This window comes from Eubalaena glacialis, chromosome 9 (assembly GCF_028564815.1).
Source record: "Eubalaena glacialis isolate mEubGla1 chromosome 9, mEubGla1.1.hap2.+ XY, whole genome shotgun sequence".
Taxonomy (NCBI): Eukaryota; Metazoa; Chordata; class Mammalia; order Artiodactyla; family Balaenidae; genus Eubalaena; species Eubalaena glacialis.
This window is the reverse complement of record NC_083724.1, coordinates 1,442,184-1,455,509: the sequence shown is the minus strand read 5'-3', so window position 1 is coordinate 1,455,509 and position 13,326 is coordinate 1,442,184. Positions and strand designations below refer to the sequence as shown.

Sequence of the window (13,326 nt, the reverse complement as noted above, 5' to 3'; positions counted from 1 at the left end):
TGTCTGGAGACACTTGTGGTTGTCACAAGTGAGGGGTGCTACTGGCATCTAGTGAGTGGAGGCCAGGGATGCCGCTAAACACTCTACAATGCTCAAAACGGCTTCTCCCTCTGCACACACAGCAATGATCCGACCCAGAAGGCCAACTGTGCCAAGATTGAGAGACCCTGTACACTCCAGGCCACATTCGCTTTCTGTCATTCTTGTTTTTACAACCCTTTGAAAATGGAAAAGTTATTCTTAGCTGATAGGCAGCACAAAAACAGACCCCAGGCCACAGACTGCTGACCCCTGCTCTGCAGATCAGCAAGGCCCACAAAGACTCTGATGTCACACAAACTGCTTGGTAGGTCCTCAACACTGGTCCACCTGGGTTGTCTTCACCCTGGCTCCCTAGGCAGGAAGCAGGGATTCTCCGAGGGAACTGGCCCCAATCCACCCAGCACGCTCTAGCCAATTTCCAGCACCCCCCCCCCTTACAACCTCAGCTCTAACCAGCTACACCACACAGCAGGGAGCGTCTCAGCATTCATCTCATTTCACCCTCAAAAGGTCAGGCAACCACTGTGCATTTCAGCAAAACATTCTCTTATTTTATTTTTATCTCAGCAAATGTTCTCATTTGGCACCTGACTGGCATCAAACCAAAGCCCTTAGGCCAACAGGCATGGCCTGAGACCATCTGCAAACTTCCCATGTGTAGGTCTCAATGGCTATGCGCGTCAGAGCACCTGTTCCTCTCTCTGGTCCCTTAGGACGGCCTAAAGGTCTCAGGTGCACTAACAGTGCCGGCCATGAGGTGGTGGAAAAGTCGTGACACTGCAATCTGCTGGGATAGGAAGCCAAGCAGCGCGTTGAAAGCAAGTTCTTTTCTCAGGCGACAGATATCCAGATAGGGTCCCGATCATGCTTATTCAACATACTCCTGTCTGCCTGGGCTGGAATGAAGAAAGAGCCATCCTCCCCAGTGCAACTGGGGAGGAGACACAAGCTGGTTTACACTTTTTAGAGCTCAAGCATCTAAGGAAGTCTTGTCCGGGGGGATGGGGCAGTAAGCTCTCAGGTCAGCACTGCTGGCCAGGGGAGAGCCCGAGTCCAGCTTTGCAGCCTTTGCACAGTGGGTACTTTCCCAGGATCCATGAAAATACTCAGAGCCCATCAGGACATTTTACTTATATGCAGTTTCCAACTGTCAGAGGAGTTCAGGACTGTCTGGCCTTCTCAGGATCTCAATTCAAGATTAGCTATTCAAAGCATGAAATAAGAGGGAATACATTGTAAGAATCAAGGCTGCTCTTTTTAGCCCTGCTGAGGGAACAATTTCAGACATGACTGATAGAGAGAAAGCTGGGCACCCAGCAGGGCACAAGCTGGCTTTCAGACCCAGACTTCTCCTCTGGTGCGGCAGAAGTGGGAGCTCAGCCTGGGGTCCCGCATTCTAGCTTATCTTCTGCGAGGCTAGTTGACCCGGCAGGCACGGATCATGAGCAGCTGCAGGAGGATGAAGACCGGAGACGTGATCAGGCCGAACCAGAGCTCCCGAGTCTGCTCCACCAACTTCTGGCACAACAACATCTCGAAGACGAACTTCAGGCTAAGAACCGTGAGGACCCAGAAAAGGCGGAGCACGGCCAGCCGCTTCTCTCCATCCTGGAAGAGGCGCACGGAGACGATAGTGGTGAAGTAGGTGCTGAGCCCGTCAGCGGCGAAGAAGGGCACGAACACGTTCCACCAGGAGAGGCCGGGAGCCAGGCCGTCCACACGCAGGGCCAGCAGCACGGAGAACACCAACAGGGCCAACAGGTGCACGAAGATCTCGAAGGTAGCGAAGCCCAGCCACTGCACCAGCTCCCGGAGCGAGAAAAGCATCGCGCCGGTTGAGCGCGGGCCAGGGCCCGGCCGATGGTCCCACCCGCCAGGCTGCGCCGCCACTCCCCACGGGCCTCGCTGGCGCCTGCCGCCGTCGCCGCCGCAGCCAGCGACAGGCAGAAAGCGGCCCCGCCTGCCCCGGCCCTCGGCCCCGGTACGCAGCCGATCCCCCGGCCCCCGCCCGGGACCCAGCACTGACCGCCAGCCGACGACCCCCTTGCTCGGACGCCATGCCCCGCTGGGCGCGGCCCAAGGGCGTCATTTCCGGCCGACGCCGGAAGTAGGAAGTCCGAGCCGATCCCGGCCGCCAGGGCCAGCGGGAGCTGCCTGCCGGTCCAGTTTCTGAATGCAGGGGTCCCCGGGGCGCACCCCGATGCCGAACACGCGGCTTCTGGTGCTCTTCGGCAGCCAGACGGGCACAGCCCAAGATGTGTCGGAGAGGCTGAGCCGCGAGGCCCGGCGCAGGGAGCTCGGCTGCCGGGTGCAGGCCCTGGACTCCTACCCCGTGGTGAGGGCTCCCTGGGCCTCGGCGGGGAGACCCAGCAGGCTTGGGGTGCCGGCCCCCAGAGCCCTCGACCCTAGGGCGCCGCGTTTTGTCTGAGAGCGGGCCCTTCCGTTACGGCAGATTTAGGGGCCGAGAAAGCTCGGGAACAGCGGCCAGCTTAGCACCTGGAGGAGGGGGTGAGGTAGGAGGGTGGAGCCTGAAAGAGAGGAGGCAGGCCAGCCGTTCGCGGGTGCTAAGTACATTTGCCCCATCTGTCTGAGTGAAGGAGACGGAGCCAGGCTGCTGGGAGGATGCCTGGTCATTACAGCCCGAGGCCTTACATGTGTGTCTTTTTGTTGAGGTGAATCTGATAAATGAGCCCCTGGTGATATTTGTTTGTGCAACTACAGGCCAAGGAGAGCCCCCGGACAACATGAAGGTAAGGCTGACCTGAAGTGGCTTACTGTGCTTAGGAGCTCAGATCCCTGCCTTCGGCCCTCACCCCATTTTCATTGCCTGGAAAGTCTTGAGAAGCACAGTGAATAGTTGCCCTGCTGTATCTGCTGCACGTCAGCCGTGGACTTGGGAGGAGATCTTTAGGTGGAGCTGGGGGCTCTGGTCGTCCTCCTTAATAAACTCTTCACAGGCTACCACTTTAGCTTTTCATGTTTTTCCAGGACTATATGTAAATCTGGTATGGGTCTTGTGTGTATTTCAAAACTGACCTTCAGGGAACATTCTTTGATTCTTTGACCATCTTTTGAGCACACCCTGTATTCCAAGCATAATCTAGTGCTGGGAATCTAGCTATGAACCCAGTAGTCATATTTCTACCCTTTTGGAGCTCAAAATATAGCAAAAGCAAAAGAGTTTAATGGGTAGTTACAATGCCAGGAAGTGCATGCTTCCAGGGAAAGTGCCAAATGTTATGGGAGCATTAATAAGGGCTATCTAGCTCGTTCTGGGAGTTCAGGGAGAGCTTTCTGGAAGAAAGGAGTATAGGCTAAGTCCTGAAGGAGAAGTGGGGGCTAGCCAGGCACCAGGAAAGAGGGAGCAGCCTCTGCAGAGGAGAAAAAGAGCCCAGCCTCTGGGATGAGCAGAAAGCAGCTCAGGATGGTCGAGGTTGGAGAGGAGAAGGGGGCAGGCAGCCAGGTCGGATCCCAAGAAGCCCAGCAGTCACAGGGAGGCAGATGGACTTGAAACAAAGGGCCATGGAACCCATGGGATGACATGGTCACGTTCGTATTCTAGCAAAACTAGCACTTGTCTGCAGGGGGAACAGTCTGCAGGAGAGCAGGGACCATGGGGGGGGGGGGGAGCACAGCGCAGCCAAGAGCCTGGTAGCTTGAGCCAGGATGGTGGCAGAGTAGAGGAAAGTGGACCCACTCCAGAGATGTTAAGGTAGAGTTGATCGAATGTGTAATCATATCTCAAAGATGAGAAAGAAGGTGGAATCAAGACAGGAATTGGGGCTCAGGTAGTAGGATGGATGGTGGTTCCAGGCACAGAAGCAAGAGAATAGGGAGGGTGAGGTGCCTGGACATCATCCAAGTGGAGACGCGCAGCTGGTCTGGAGCTCCGGTGAGGATCCTGGGTGGAGGTGGATGTCACAATGACCAAAATGTGGAGGCGAGAGGAAGGGAGCACCTCCCTCCCCCAGGGCAGCTGCCCTAAGCACGAAGGGCGTGGAAGGTGGAGAAGAGCCTGTGAGGGGCAGGAAAGTGGCCCCAGCAGCAAGAAGAAGGAGCGCACCGTCTCCAAGGTCAAGGGCAGAGAGTTGACTGTTTCCAGAGGATGGTCTCTGGCACTCAAAGCTGCAGGGAAATGAAGTAGGATAAGGCCTGAGAGGCATTGCTGAGGTTTGTCAGCAAAGGGACTGCTGGTGATCTCGGGGAGAGAAGCTTTGAAGAACGTCTGTACACTAAACAATTCAAAAAAGCTTACTGCTGTGAGTGGGGCTAAGGGATTAAAAAGAGGATACTCGTGAGATGGAGAAACCCAGGCCTGTTTAAATGTTGGTGGGGGAAAGGAGGCAGAAGGTTGAAGAACTGGGTTGGAGTGGGGATGCTGTGGGAGAGCCCACACAGGAGCACGCACGGGAGAGGAGGCAAGTCTGGGAGATCAAAGGCAGGAGGGTGGTGGATGCCAGAGACGCAGGGTGGGGCGGGGGAGGCGATGAAGACCTCCGTCAGGTCAGCTGGCAGAGGTGCAGACTTCACGTCAGAATCCAACAGCATGAAGGTGGTGACAGTCACACTGGGATGAGGGTGGATAAAGGAGGGCAGAGCGCCGGGATGGACACCCTGCGGAAGTGGTCAGAATGGGGCCCTCCCAACATAGCACGGACTGGAGGCTTCTTTGAGAGGCTCAGACCAGGGGCCCGGGGACCGGCTGCACACTAAACAGGAAGACCCCAGCCTCCTTGTCACGGTCCTCTGAGGACACTGGCCAGGTATGCCCTCCCAGGCAGCCAGGGCCTTGCCCCACTGGTGACAGGCGCGAACTTGGGGTTTTCTATCAGCTTTTTTTTTTTTTTTAAATAAATTTATTTATTTATTTGTTTATTTTTTGGCCGCATTGGGTCTCCGTTGCTGCGTGCGGGCTTTCTCTAGTTGTGTCGAGCAGGGGCTACTCTTCATTGCGGTGCGCGGGCTTCTCATTGTGGTGGCTTCTCTTGTTGGGGAGCACGGGCTCTAGGCGCACGGGCTTCAGTAGTTGTGGCGCACGGGCTTAGTTGCTCCACGGCATGTGGGATCTTCCCGGACCAGGGCTTGACCCGTGTCCCCTGCATTGGCAGGCGGATTCTCAACCACTGCGCCACCAGGGAAGCCCCCTCTATCAGATTCTTAAGTACACATAGAGCAGAAAGAATGAGCACGCGCTCGAGGAAAGACCCCCGTGAAGGACAGTGGCCAAGAGAAGCACAAGCAGGGCCCGGAGGAGCGGAGGCAGAGCAGCCGGGGTTCCGTCTGCGAGAAGGGCGAGCTTGGCACCCTTGGGACAGACACGCAAAACCTGGGCAGAGCTACGGATGCGGAAACACTGCTTAAAATGATACCAGATCGGAAGATAACGTTGAGAAATTCTCCGAGAGAATATAACAAGAAGATAGGAAACAAGAAAGATAATATCAGAATTCCGAGATTATTCCAGTAACCTCAAAACGGGAAGAGTGATGAGGGAATTACCAAGGAAAGCAACAAGACTGAAGGACGAGTCTCCAGCCCGCGAGCCCGCCATGTGCCCAGGAAGGGCCCGTGGGGTGTGAACAGGGCTCCCACTGACACACGTCTCATGTGGGTTTCAGCTGTTGGGCGCAGAGAGTGCCCAGGTGTCTGGCGGGGGACAGAGCAGGGCACAGAGGGGCGCTGGCTTCTCAGCAGCAATCACCCAGTTGGACCAGCTCAGAGCAAAGCTTCGGGCTCTTGGGGAAGACGATTTCATCTAAAGTGTGCCCTGTTGTCTACCAGTCAGTGTGAGGGGAGGCCAGGCATTTTCAGACATAAGCCGTGGGAATTGCATCTTCTCTGGACCCTTTCTCAGGAAGCGCCCTGGGGGGCTCCACAGCCTGCCTGAGACAAGGTCTAAGCAGGAATGAGCAGGGGGTCTCAGGAGGCAGAGCAGGCGTGGTCCCCAGCGGTGGGCCATGCAGGAAAGTCTTGAGAAGTCCAGGGAGCGGTCCAGGGCCATTAGGCAGAATTGTGCCCCGACAGGCCCAGGACCCCTCCACCCCAGGGGGCCTCTGTCTTGCCAGGTACAAAGCAGAAGGGAGGTGGGCTGTGAGGCGAAGCCTGGACCGTACCCAGAGGGCAGTGTCTCAGGGCTCAGGTCACCAGTGGCCAAAGGTGAAGGGGAGCTTTGTTTAAAGCACTTCTGTCAGCCTGCAGGGAGGCCAGGGCAGGGCGTGGAACGGGATGTGCTCCTGCACGGGCTGCCCAGTGGGTGACCCTGCGATCAGGGAAGGAGAGGGACTTGGGCTCGGTCTCTCCTGCTGTAGAACTTCTGGAGGTTCATCTTCCGGAGGAACCTGCCATCGACCTCCCTCTGTCAGATGGACTTTGCTGTCCTGGGCCTTGGGGACTCATCTTACGCCAAGTGAGTAAGGGCGGGCAGGCTGCTGGCCCGCAGGGACTGTCTTTGGGGTCAAGCACAAGGTGTCCTGGCAGAGGGCTGGGTGACCCAGCCCCCAGGGCTCCCACTTTGGGACGTGGCCCTGGCCATGCGTCCTCGTCCCACAGATACTCCCTGACGGGCACTTCCTCCGTGGCCAGAGGCCCCAGGGCTCGGAGGGCAGGCAAGATCCATGCAGGAAGTGGGCAGGGCAGCAAGGTGGGGGCCAGGCTGGGGCCACGCCCAAGGCACCTTCCAGGGCAGGAGGTGATGTTTGGAGCCGGACGTCCAAGGTCTGAGCCAGCATCATCTGTCACCGTGTGACGTAGGGCAACAAAGGCCTACCTGGCTCTTCCCCCACTTTTATAAAAAGCCTTTCGTGAGACAGTTGGGCTTACGAAGTGCACACAGAACCGTGAGCTGCAGACAGGTGGCGGGCACAGAAGTCCCCAGCCCCTGGGAGCCGCCCTGAAGCCAGCACTTCCCTGGACACGGCCATGTGACTGCCTGCCTCTGCTTTTTTTTTCTTTCAACGTTTTCATGACGTAGCCGTGTCCTAAGCAGAGAATGCTATTGCTTTGCGTTATTTCTTGGGGAAGTACGGAGGGCTTTGTGTTCAAGGGTATGCATGGCGTTAGGTTCCCGAAGTGTTAAAACCTGTAACTGTGCAGCACAGGAACTGAGGGAGGGGTCGCTGGGTACAGACACCTCCAGAGCCGGACGCAGCATGAGGCCTGCAGTCGTCCAGGGGAAAAGGACAGAAAATGGGTGGCATAGTTATCCTTGCCTACGGGGGCTTGGGGGTTTTGTTCAGTGCGTAACATAGACATCTGTTCCTGCTCGTGGGCACGCCCACAGGAGGGGTGAGAGACCCTTCCGTTGACAGTGGCCCCGCGAGGAGCTGCCCTTCAGGGAGCAGCGAAGTGACCCCAGGAAGACTTGGGACCCTCCACCCTGCGCAGCCAGCTGGGCGCTTCCCCCCTGCCCCCGCCTGGGGCCCGGGTCAGCGCCAGCCTCTGTCTCTCCGTAGGTTCAACTTTGTGGCCAAGAAGCTGCACCGACGGCTGCTGCAGCTCGGGGGCAGTGCCCTCCTGCCCGTGTGCCTGGGCGATGACCAGCACGAGCTGGGGTGAGTTGCAGGGGGGACCCTCCTGCAGGCCCAGCCGGGAGCAGGGTCCCCAGGCCAGCATGTACGTGCTCTCTGCAGGCCCGACGCCACCATCGACCCCTGGCTGCACGACCTGTGGGAGAAGGTGCTGGGGCCGCACCCTTTGCCCCTTGACCTCAGCCTGACCCCGCCCGGAGTCCCGTAAGTGTGGCTTTGGAGCGGTGCCTGCAGGCGCAGCAGGCCTGGCCTGGCCACGGGCCTCCCTCGGCCGCTCATCCAGGCTGGCCAGTGGTCCAACAAGTGTCTTCCCCCTTCACAGTTGGCCCTCCAAGTTCACCCTGAAGTTCCTCCAGGAGGTCCCCAGCACGTGCTCTGAGGAGCTGTGTGTGACCGGGACAGACCCTCAGGGACCCCCTTCAGAGCTACAGCCCTTCCTGGCACCCATGGTCACCAATCAGAGGGTCACCGGCCCCTCACACTTCCAGGATGTTCGGCTGATTGAGTTCGACATCACGGGCTCTGGGGTCAGGTGAGGGTTGGTCCTGGGGACCCGTGGAGGGCGCGGCCGCAGCAGGGGGGACCGTGGTCTGGGGTTCAGCAGGTCTTCTTCCAAAGCGGGCACTCAGCGGGGCAGAGAAGAGAGACAGCGGCCAGGGAGGGGGGACCAAGGACGCCCCCCAGCCCTCCCTGGCCGCTTGCTTCCTTCCTTCCTCTGAAGTTTCCCCAGAGCCCTGGGTGTCCCCCACAGCTTTGTGGCCGGCGACGTGGTGCTGATCCAGCCCGAGAACACGGCCAGCCACGTCCAGCAGTTCTGCCAGGCGCTGGGCCTGGACCCTGACCAGCACTTCACGCTGCAGCCCCGGGAGCCGGGTGAGCCCCAGCCGCCGCTGCCGCCACCTGTGCGCTGTGCCGCCTTCTGTGTCCCCAGCCCCCGGGCTGCCCCCACCCCGCGTCCCCAGCCCCCCCCAGCCTCCTGTTCCCCACTGCAGGTGTCCCCTGCCCCGCGCGGCTGCCCCAGCCCTGCTCCATTCAGCGCCTCGTGTCCCAGTACCTGGACGTCGCCAGCGTCCCCCGCCGCTCCTTCTTTGAGCTCCTGGCCTGCCTCTCCTGCCATGAGCTGGAGCGGGAGAAGCTGCTGGAGCTCAGCTCGGCCCAGGGCCAGGAGGATCTGTGCGAGTACTGCACCCGGCCCCGCAGGACGGTCCTGGAGGTGCGGGCAGGGGCGGGCGGGCGGGCGGGCGTGGCTGTCCAGCCGCAGCCCTCCTGAGGCTGTCTCCGCCAGGTGCTGTGCGACTTCCCACACACGGCTGGCGCCATCCCCCCGGACTACCTGTTGGACCTCATCCCCCTGATCCGGCCGCGGGCCTTCTCCATTGCCTCTTCTCTGCTGGTGAGGGGCCGGCCTTGGGATAGCCGGGGCTGGGGCCACCAGGGTGGGCAGCGGGGCCCTGCGTGAGGGCTCTGGGCCTCCCCCAACCCTCACCGGCCACCGGGACCAGCCGGGGGAAGTGGCTGGAGCCTGAAGCAGGGCAGGGTACCCACTGTCCCCTCCCCCAGGCCCACCCCTCCAGGCTGCAGATTCTCGTGGCAGTGGTGCAGTACCAGACACGCCTCAAGGAGCCCCGCCGGGGCCTCTGCTCCAACTGGCTGGCGTCTCTGGACCCTGGACAAGGTGACCCTGGCTCTCTGGGGCGGGGGGCTGTGCGCAGGGCCCTGTTCCCCCGCGTGCACCACAGCCAGTCCTGGGCTAGGGCCCTGGGCCTCCGAGCTGCTTCACGCCGCCTCCCTCCCGCGATAGGACCTGTTCGGGTGCCTCTGTGGGTGCGGTCTGGGGGCCTGACGTTCCCAAAGACACCAGACACGCCTGTGATCATGGTGGGGCCGGGCACTGGTGTGGCCCCCTTCCGAGCAGCCATCCAGGAGCGAGTGGCCCAGGGTGAGACCGGTGAGCACAGAGTCTCGGGCGGGGTGGCGGCCGGGCTGAACCTCGAGGGCCCAAGTCCTGGCTCAAGGCCCCCGCGCTTCCCCAGGAAACGTCTTGTTCTTCGGCTGCCGCCAGCGGGACCAGGACTTCTACTGGGAGGCCGAGTGGAAGGAGCTGCAGACACGGGGCTGCCTGACTCTCGTCACGGCCTTCTCCCGGGAGCAGGTGGGTGTTGGGGGGCGGGGAGGGACGCGGGGGGCGCAGACTCACCCCGTCGCTCCACCCTGCAGGAGCAGAAGGTGTACGTGCAGCACCGGCTCCGGGAGCTCGGGCCGCTGGTGTGGGGGCTGCTGGATCTCCGGGGCGCTCACTTCTACCTGGCGGGGTGAGCCCGGGCGCAGGTTGTGGCGGGGGGCCAGCCCCCTGGGGACTCCGCCCGTGCTGAGCCCTAGCCTGCCTCTCCCTCCAGCAACGCCAAGTACATGCCAGCTGATGTGTCGGACGCCCTGACGTCCATCTTCCAGGAGGAGGGCGGGCTCTCCGGCCCCGCCGCGGCCGCCTACCTCGCCAGGCTCCAGCGGACCCTGCGTTTCCAGACTGAGACGTGGGCCTGAGGAGCCGTCCCGCCGTTGGCCGTAGCCACTCTGACCGCTGCTCTCTGGAGGCCACTGTTGCCTCTCACCCTGTCCAATCCCAGCTGGGAGGACAGTCAGCTCTCCTCCTGCACAGCCCCCAGGCAGCGGCAGGAGACCCCCAGGCAGCCCACACCTCACAGCCCGAGCAGTAAAGGATGGGCTCTGGTGCCGCTTCTCGCCTGCTCTTCCTCATGCCCGTCGTGCTTCGCGGGGGGCGGGTGGGCCCACAGCTCGTCCCGATGGAATAGCCCGCCCTGCTGGGCACGAGGGCGCCGTTGCTCAGCCCCACACCTCGGTGCCCGATTCTCACGCGGTGGGTGCCAGCTGTTTGCCCACCTTGTACAAGCTCTGCCCTGGCCCTGACGGCCCAGTAGGGGGAGGCCTGGAGAGGCACCCGGCAAGGCTGGCATCGACCATCCCCTCCCAGCCCAGGGCAGAGCAGCCCAGGGCCCTGGGAGGGAGGGGGCGCGGCCTCGGGCGGGAGGGGAGGGGCGTGGCCCAGGCCGGTGGGGGAGGCACGTGTTCGTGGTGTCCCCGCCCCGGGAGTGGAATTCCTGCTGGAGGAGTTAGGCTGGCCTGCCCACAGCGCCGCCGCCTAGATTACAGCTGGCTGACACAGGGATCGCTGCGGCTGGGCCTGGCAGACCCTCTTGGGGACGGGACGGCACGCTGGGCCCAGGAGCTGCCCGGAGCTGGCACGGCTATTGGGGCCTGAGTGAAGTTCACTCTGAGTGGGGCCTGGAGCCAGGAGGAGGTGACAGTTGCTGCCAGGTCAGTGCCAGGCCGTGCCCCAGCCCCAGAGGGCCACACTGACCTTCACAGCCCCAGCCTCCCCCGTCGCCGCCCTGGGGTCCCCACCCACCCGTCCCGACCCCTGCCCTGGAGTCACCGCCCCTGAACTGTGCCCTGGGGCCCCCACTTATGGCCCTGCTGACCTCAGCTCTGGGCTCACCAGTCCGCCTTTGGCCTCCCTGGGCCCTGAGCGCCTGGACCCACTGCGCCAAGTGCTGGTAGATGATGGGTCGGACAGCGGGGCCCTTGGGAGCCCCCAGGGTCCCAGGACTCCGGACAGTGAAGCCCTGCTGGGGGCCGCAGCCACGGCCCGCCCCTGGGCCAGGCCCACAGAGGACGAGGAGGAGGAGCGGGAGGAGGAGGAGTGCCCCATCTGCACAGAGCCCTACGGGCCCGGGGAGCACGGCCTCGCCCTGCTGAACTGCGGCCACGGCCTGTGTGCGGGCTGCCTGCACCGGCTGCTGAGTGCGGCCCCCAGCGCTGACCTGGGCCGGGTGTGCTGCCCTCTGTGTCGCCAGAAAACACCCATGCTCGAGTGGGCGATCTGCCGGCTGCAGGAGGAGCTGCTACAGGCCGATGGGCCCCAGCGCCCTGCGCCCGCTGCCCTCCCCGTGCCCCCCCGCCGGGGCCCCGGGCCCTGGGCCTCCCTAGAGCACCGCTACCAGCTGCGCTTCCTGCCGGGGCCTGTGGGCAGCCGAGGCTGCCTGCCCTTCCTGCCCTGCCCGCCCTGCCTGGGCTCCCGGCTCTGGGCCCTGCGGGAACGGGGGCCCTGCGCCCGCCGCCTGGCGCTGCTGGGCCTGCTGGCCCTCGAGTTGCTGGGCCTGCTGCTCATCTTCGCTCCGCTCATGCTGCTGGGGCTGCTCTTCGTGCTGCTGGACAGCTCCCGCCGCTAAGCAGAGCCCGTCACGTCTGTCACCAGCACGGCCTGGGTTTGGGACAGCCATGGCCGCCAGCGGACAGGAGGCCCAGGCTGGCCCAAGCCTTGGTGCCATGGGGCCTTGGGAGCGCCTTGCCCTGAGGCCCGATGACCAGGCTGAAGGACCAGGCTGATGACCAGGCTGAAGGAGCCAAGGTTGACCGGGGCACTAGCCTTCAACCAAGACCCAGGACCCGGGCAGGGCCACCCAGGAGCCTGTGTTCAGCATCTGACCCAGCCAGAGACTCCAGACTGCCCTGCTGCCGGGACATGAGCCACTGGTGCCCAGGACTGGAGGAGGTCTGTGACCAGGGCCCCAAGTGCCCCTTGATGGACAGACAGGCCCCACACTGCTGCTGGGCTGTCTCCGCCCTCCCGCCTGGCCTGCCTGCAGGAGGGGGACGGGACGGGTGCAATGGACACGAAAGTGAACAGAGGCCTGGCAGGGAGTCGAGTCCTTGGAGTGGGCGGAGCCCTGGGCCGGGGCTGCAGGCCCCCCACCTGCCCACGTTCCAGATAAGGGCCAGCGTGTGTTCCCTGAAGGTCAGGGTAGCTGAGGGGAGGGACCCTGCCGCACAGGCCCAGCCCACAAAGGGCCTGCTCACCTGGCCAGTCAGGATCCGAGTGGCGGCCCTGAGCAGCCGGAGGGTCAGCACATGCCCCTCAGCTTCAAGGGACGTGGGCCCAGCCAGGTCCTGGAGACACAGAGCACCAAGCTGGGCCCCAGTTCTGCCCCTGCCTCCTCTGTGACCTCCCATTGTGGAGCCGGGGCCTTTATCTGAAGGACAGGCGCCGTCACAGCACCACCTCCTGGGCTCGTTGGTGACATGCTGAGCCCTGTGCCCGGCGCGCGAGATGGCTCTCGGTAATAAACGGTAGCTGCTACTGATACTGTTGTTGCTACATCGCTGTCATCTTTACCCTGCCTTCACCAACCAGGCGACAAAGTTCCTTCTCCAAATCCAGGTCGTCCCAGTGCCAGACAGGAGGCCCTCCGGTCCTCATACCTGATCGTGACTGCGGCCAGCCTTTGTCCCAACCCCAGCCCAGGCTGGCCCCAAGGCCATTCTCACACAACCTCAGAGGGTGAGGTAGGCACCAGGGGCCAGCTGGACTGACTTGTCCCCCCATTGGCTGCACTCACATCCAGTGGGCAGTGCAGAGGAAGTGTCCTCCCTTTGCCCAGCTGGGCCTGCTTTGCACACCTGCCCCCACAGTCCTGCCTGGCACATACAGGAGGCTGGCTCCGCACAGAGATATGAGGCGTTCTCACGCACGCGCGCACACACACACACACACACTGTCATACAGGAGGCTGGCTCCGCACAGAGGTATGAGGCGTTCACACGCACGCGCGCACACGCGCGCACACACACACACACAGAGTGTCAGGAGGCTGGCTCCATACAAAGGTATGAGGCGTTCACACACACACACACACACACACACACAGAGTGTCAGGCCCAGCCCTCCTGAGCAGCGTGCCTG

The 13,326-nt window shown here is 62.3% G+C and overlaps 3 protein-coding genes across 5 annotated transcripts; 2 read left to right on the top strand and 1 right to left on the bottom strand.

Moving 5' to 3' along the window:
* Window positions 1–571: 571 nt before the first annotated feature.
* Window positions 572–2,111, bottom strand: TMEM203 (transmembrane protein 203). Its single transcript, XM_061199568.1, has one exon. It carries the CDS (start codon window positions 1,867–1,869, stop codon window positions 1,459–1,461), a length of 411 nt encoding a protein of 136 aa, XP_061055551.1. The 5' UTR covers window positions 1,870–2,111; the 3' UTR covers window positions 572–1,458.
* Window positions 2,112–2,167: 56 nt separating this feature from the next.
* On the top strand, window positions 2,168–10,901 carry NDOR1 (NADPH dependent diflavin oxidoreductase 1). Of its 3 annotated transcripts, none has more exons than XM_061199567.1 (14): window positions 2,168–2,377; window positions 2,715–2,792; window positions 6,351–6,448; window positions 7,494–7,592; window positions 7,671–7,772; window positions 7,891–8,100; window positions 8,320–8,441; window positions 8,561–8,781; window positions 8,854–8,961; window positions 9,129–9,243; window positions 9,370–9,516; window positions 9,602–9,720; window positions 9,786–9,880; window positions 9,965–10,901. In XM_061199567.1, exons 1-14 carry the CDS (start codon window positions 2,216–2,218, stop codon window positions 10,107–10,109), a joined length of 1,821 nt encoding a protein of 606 aa, XP_061055550.1. In that variant the 5' UTR covers window positions 2,168–2,215; the 3' UTR covers window positions 10,110–10,901. The 3 variants fall into 3 exon arrangements, with proteins under 3 accessions (XP_061055550.1, XP_061055549.1, XP_061055548.1); XM_061199566.1 differs by having other exon boundaries at window positions 8,299–8,441; XM_061199565.1 differs by having other exon boundaries at window positions 8,290–8,441.
* LOC133098120 (uncharacterized) lies at window positions 10,286–12,727 on the top strand. The gene is made up of 2 exons (XM_061200818.1): window positions 10,286–10,348; window positions 10,892–12,727. Exons 1-2 carry the CDS (start codon window positions 10,286–10,288, stop codon window positions 11,813–11,815), a joined length of 987 nt encoding a protein of 328 aa, XP_061056801.1. The 3' UTR covers window positions 11,816–12,727.
* The last annotated feature ends 599 nt before the right edge of the window (window positions 12,728–13,326 follow it).

Coding starts and splice junctions, on each gene's coding strand:
- TMEM203 (XM_061199568.1), bottom strand. CDS start 1,869: ATGCTTTTCTCGCTCCGGGAGCTGGTGCAGTGGCTGGGCTTCGCTACC.
- NDOR1 (XM_061199565.1), top strand. CDS start 2,216: ATGCAGGGGTCCCCGGGGCGCACCCCGATGCCGAACACGCGGCTTCTG. Junction 2,793..6,350: donor AGCCCCCGGACAACATGAAG/GTAAGGCTGACC, acceptor CTCCTGCTGTAG/AACTTCTGGAGGTTCATCTT. Junction 7,773..7,890: donor CTGACCCCGCCCGGAGTCCC/GTAAGTGTGGCT, acceptor CCCCCTTCACAG/TTGGCCCTCCAAGTTCACCC.
- LOC133098120 (XM_061200818.1), top strand. CDS start 10,286: ATGGGCTCTGGTGCCGCTTCTCGCCTGCTCTTCCTCATGCCCGTCGTG. Junction 10,349..10,891: donor TCGTGCTTCGCGGGGGGCGG/GTGGGCCCACAG, acceptor AGGAGGTGACAG/TTGCTGCCAGGTCAGTGCCA.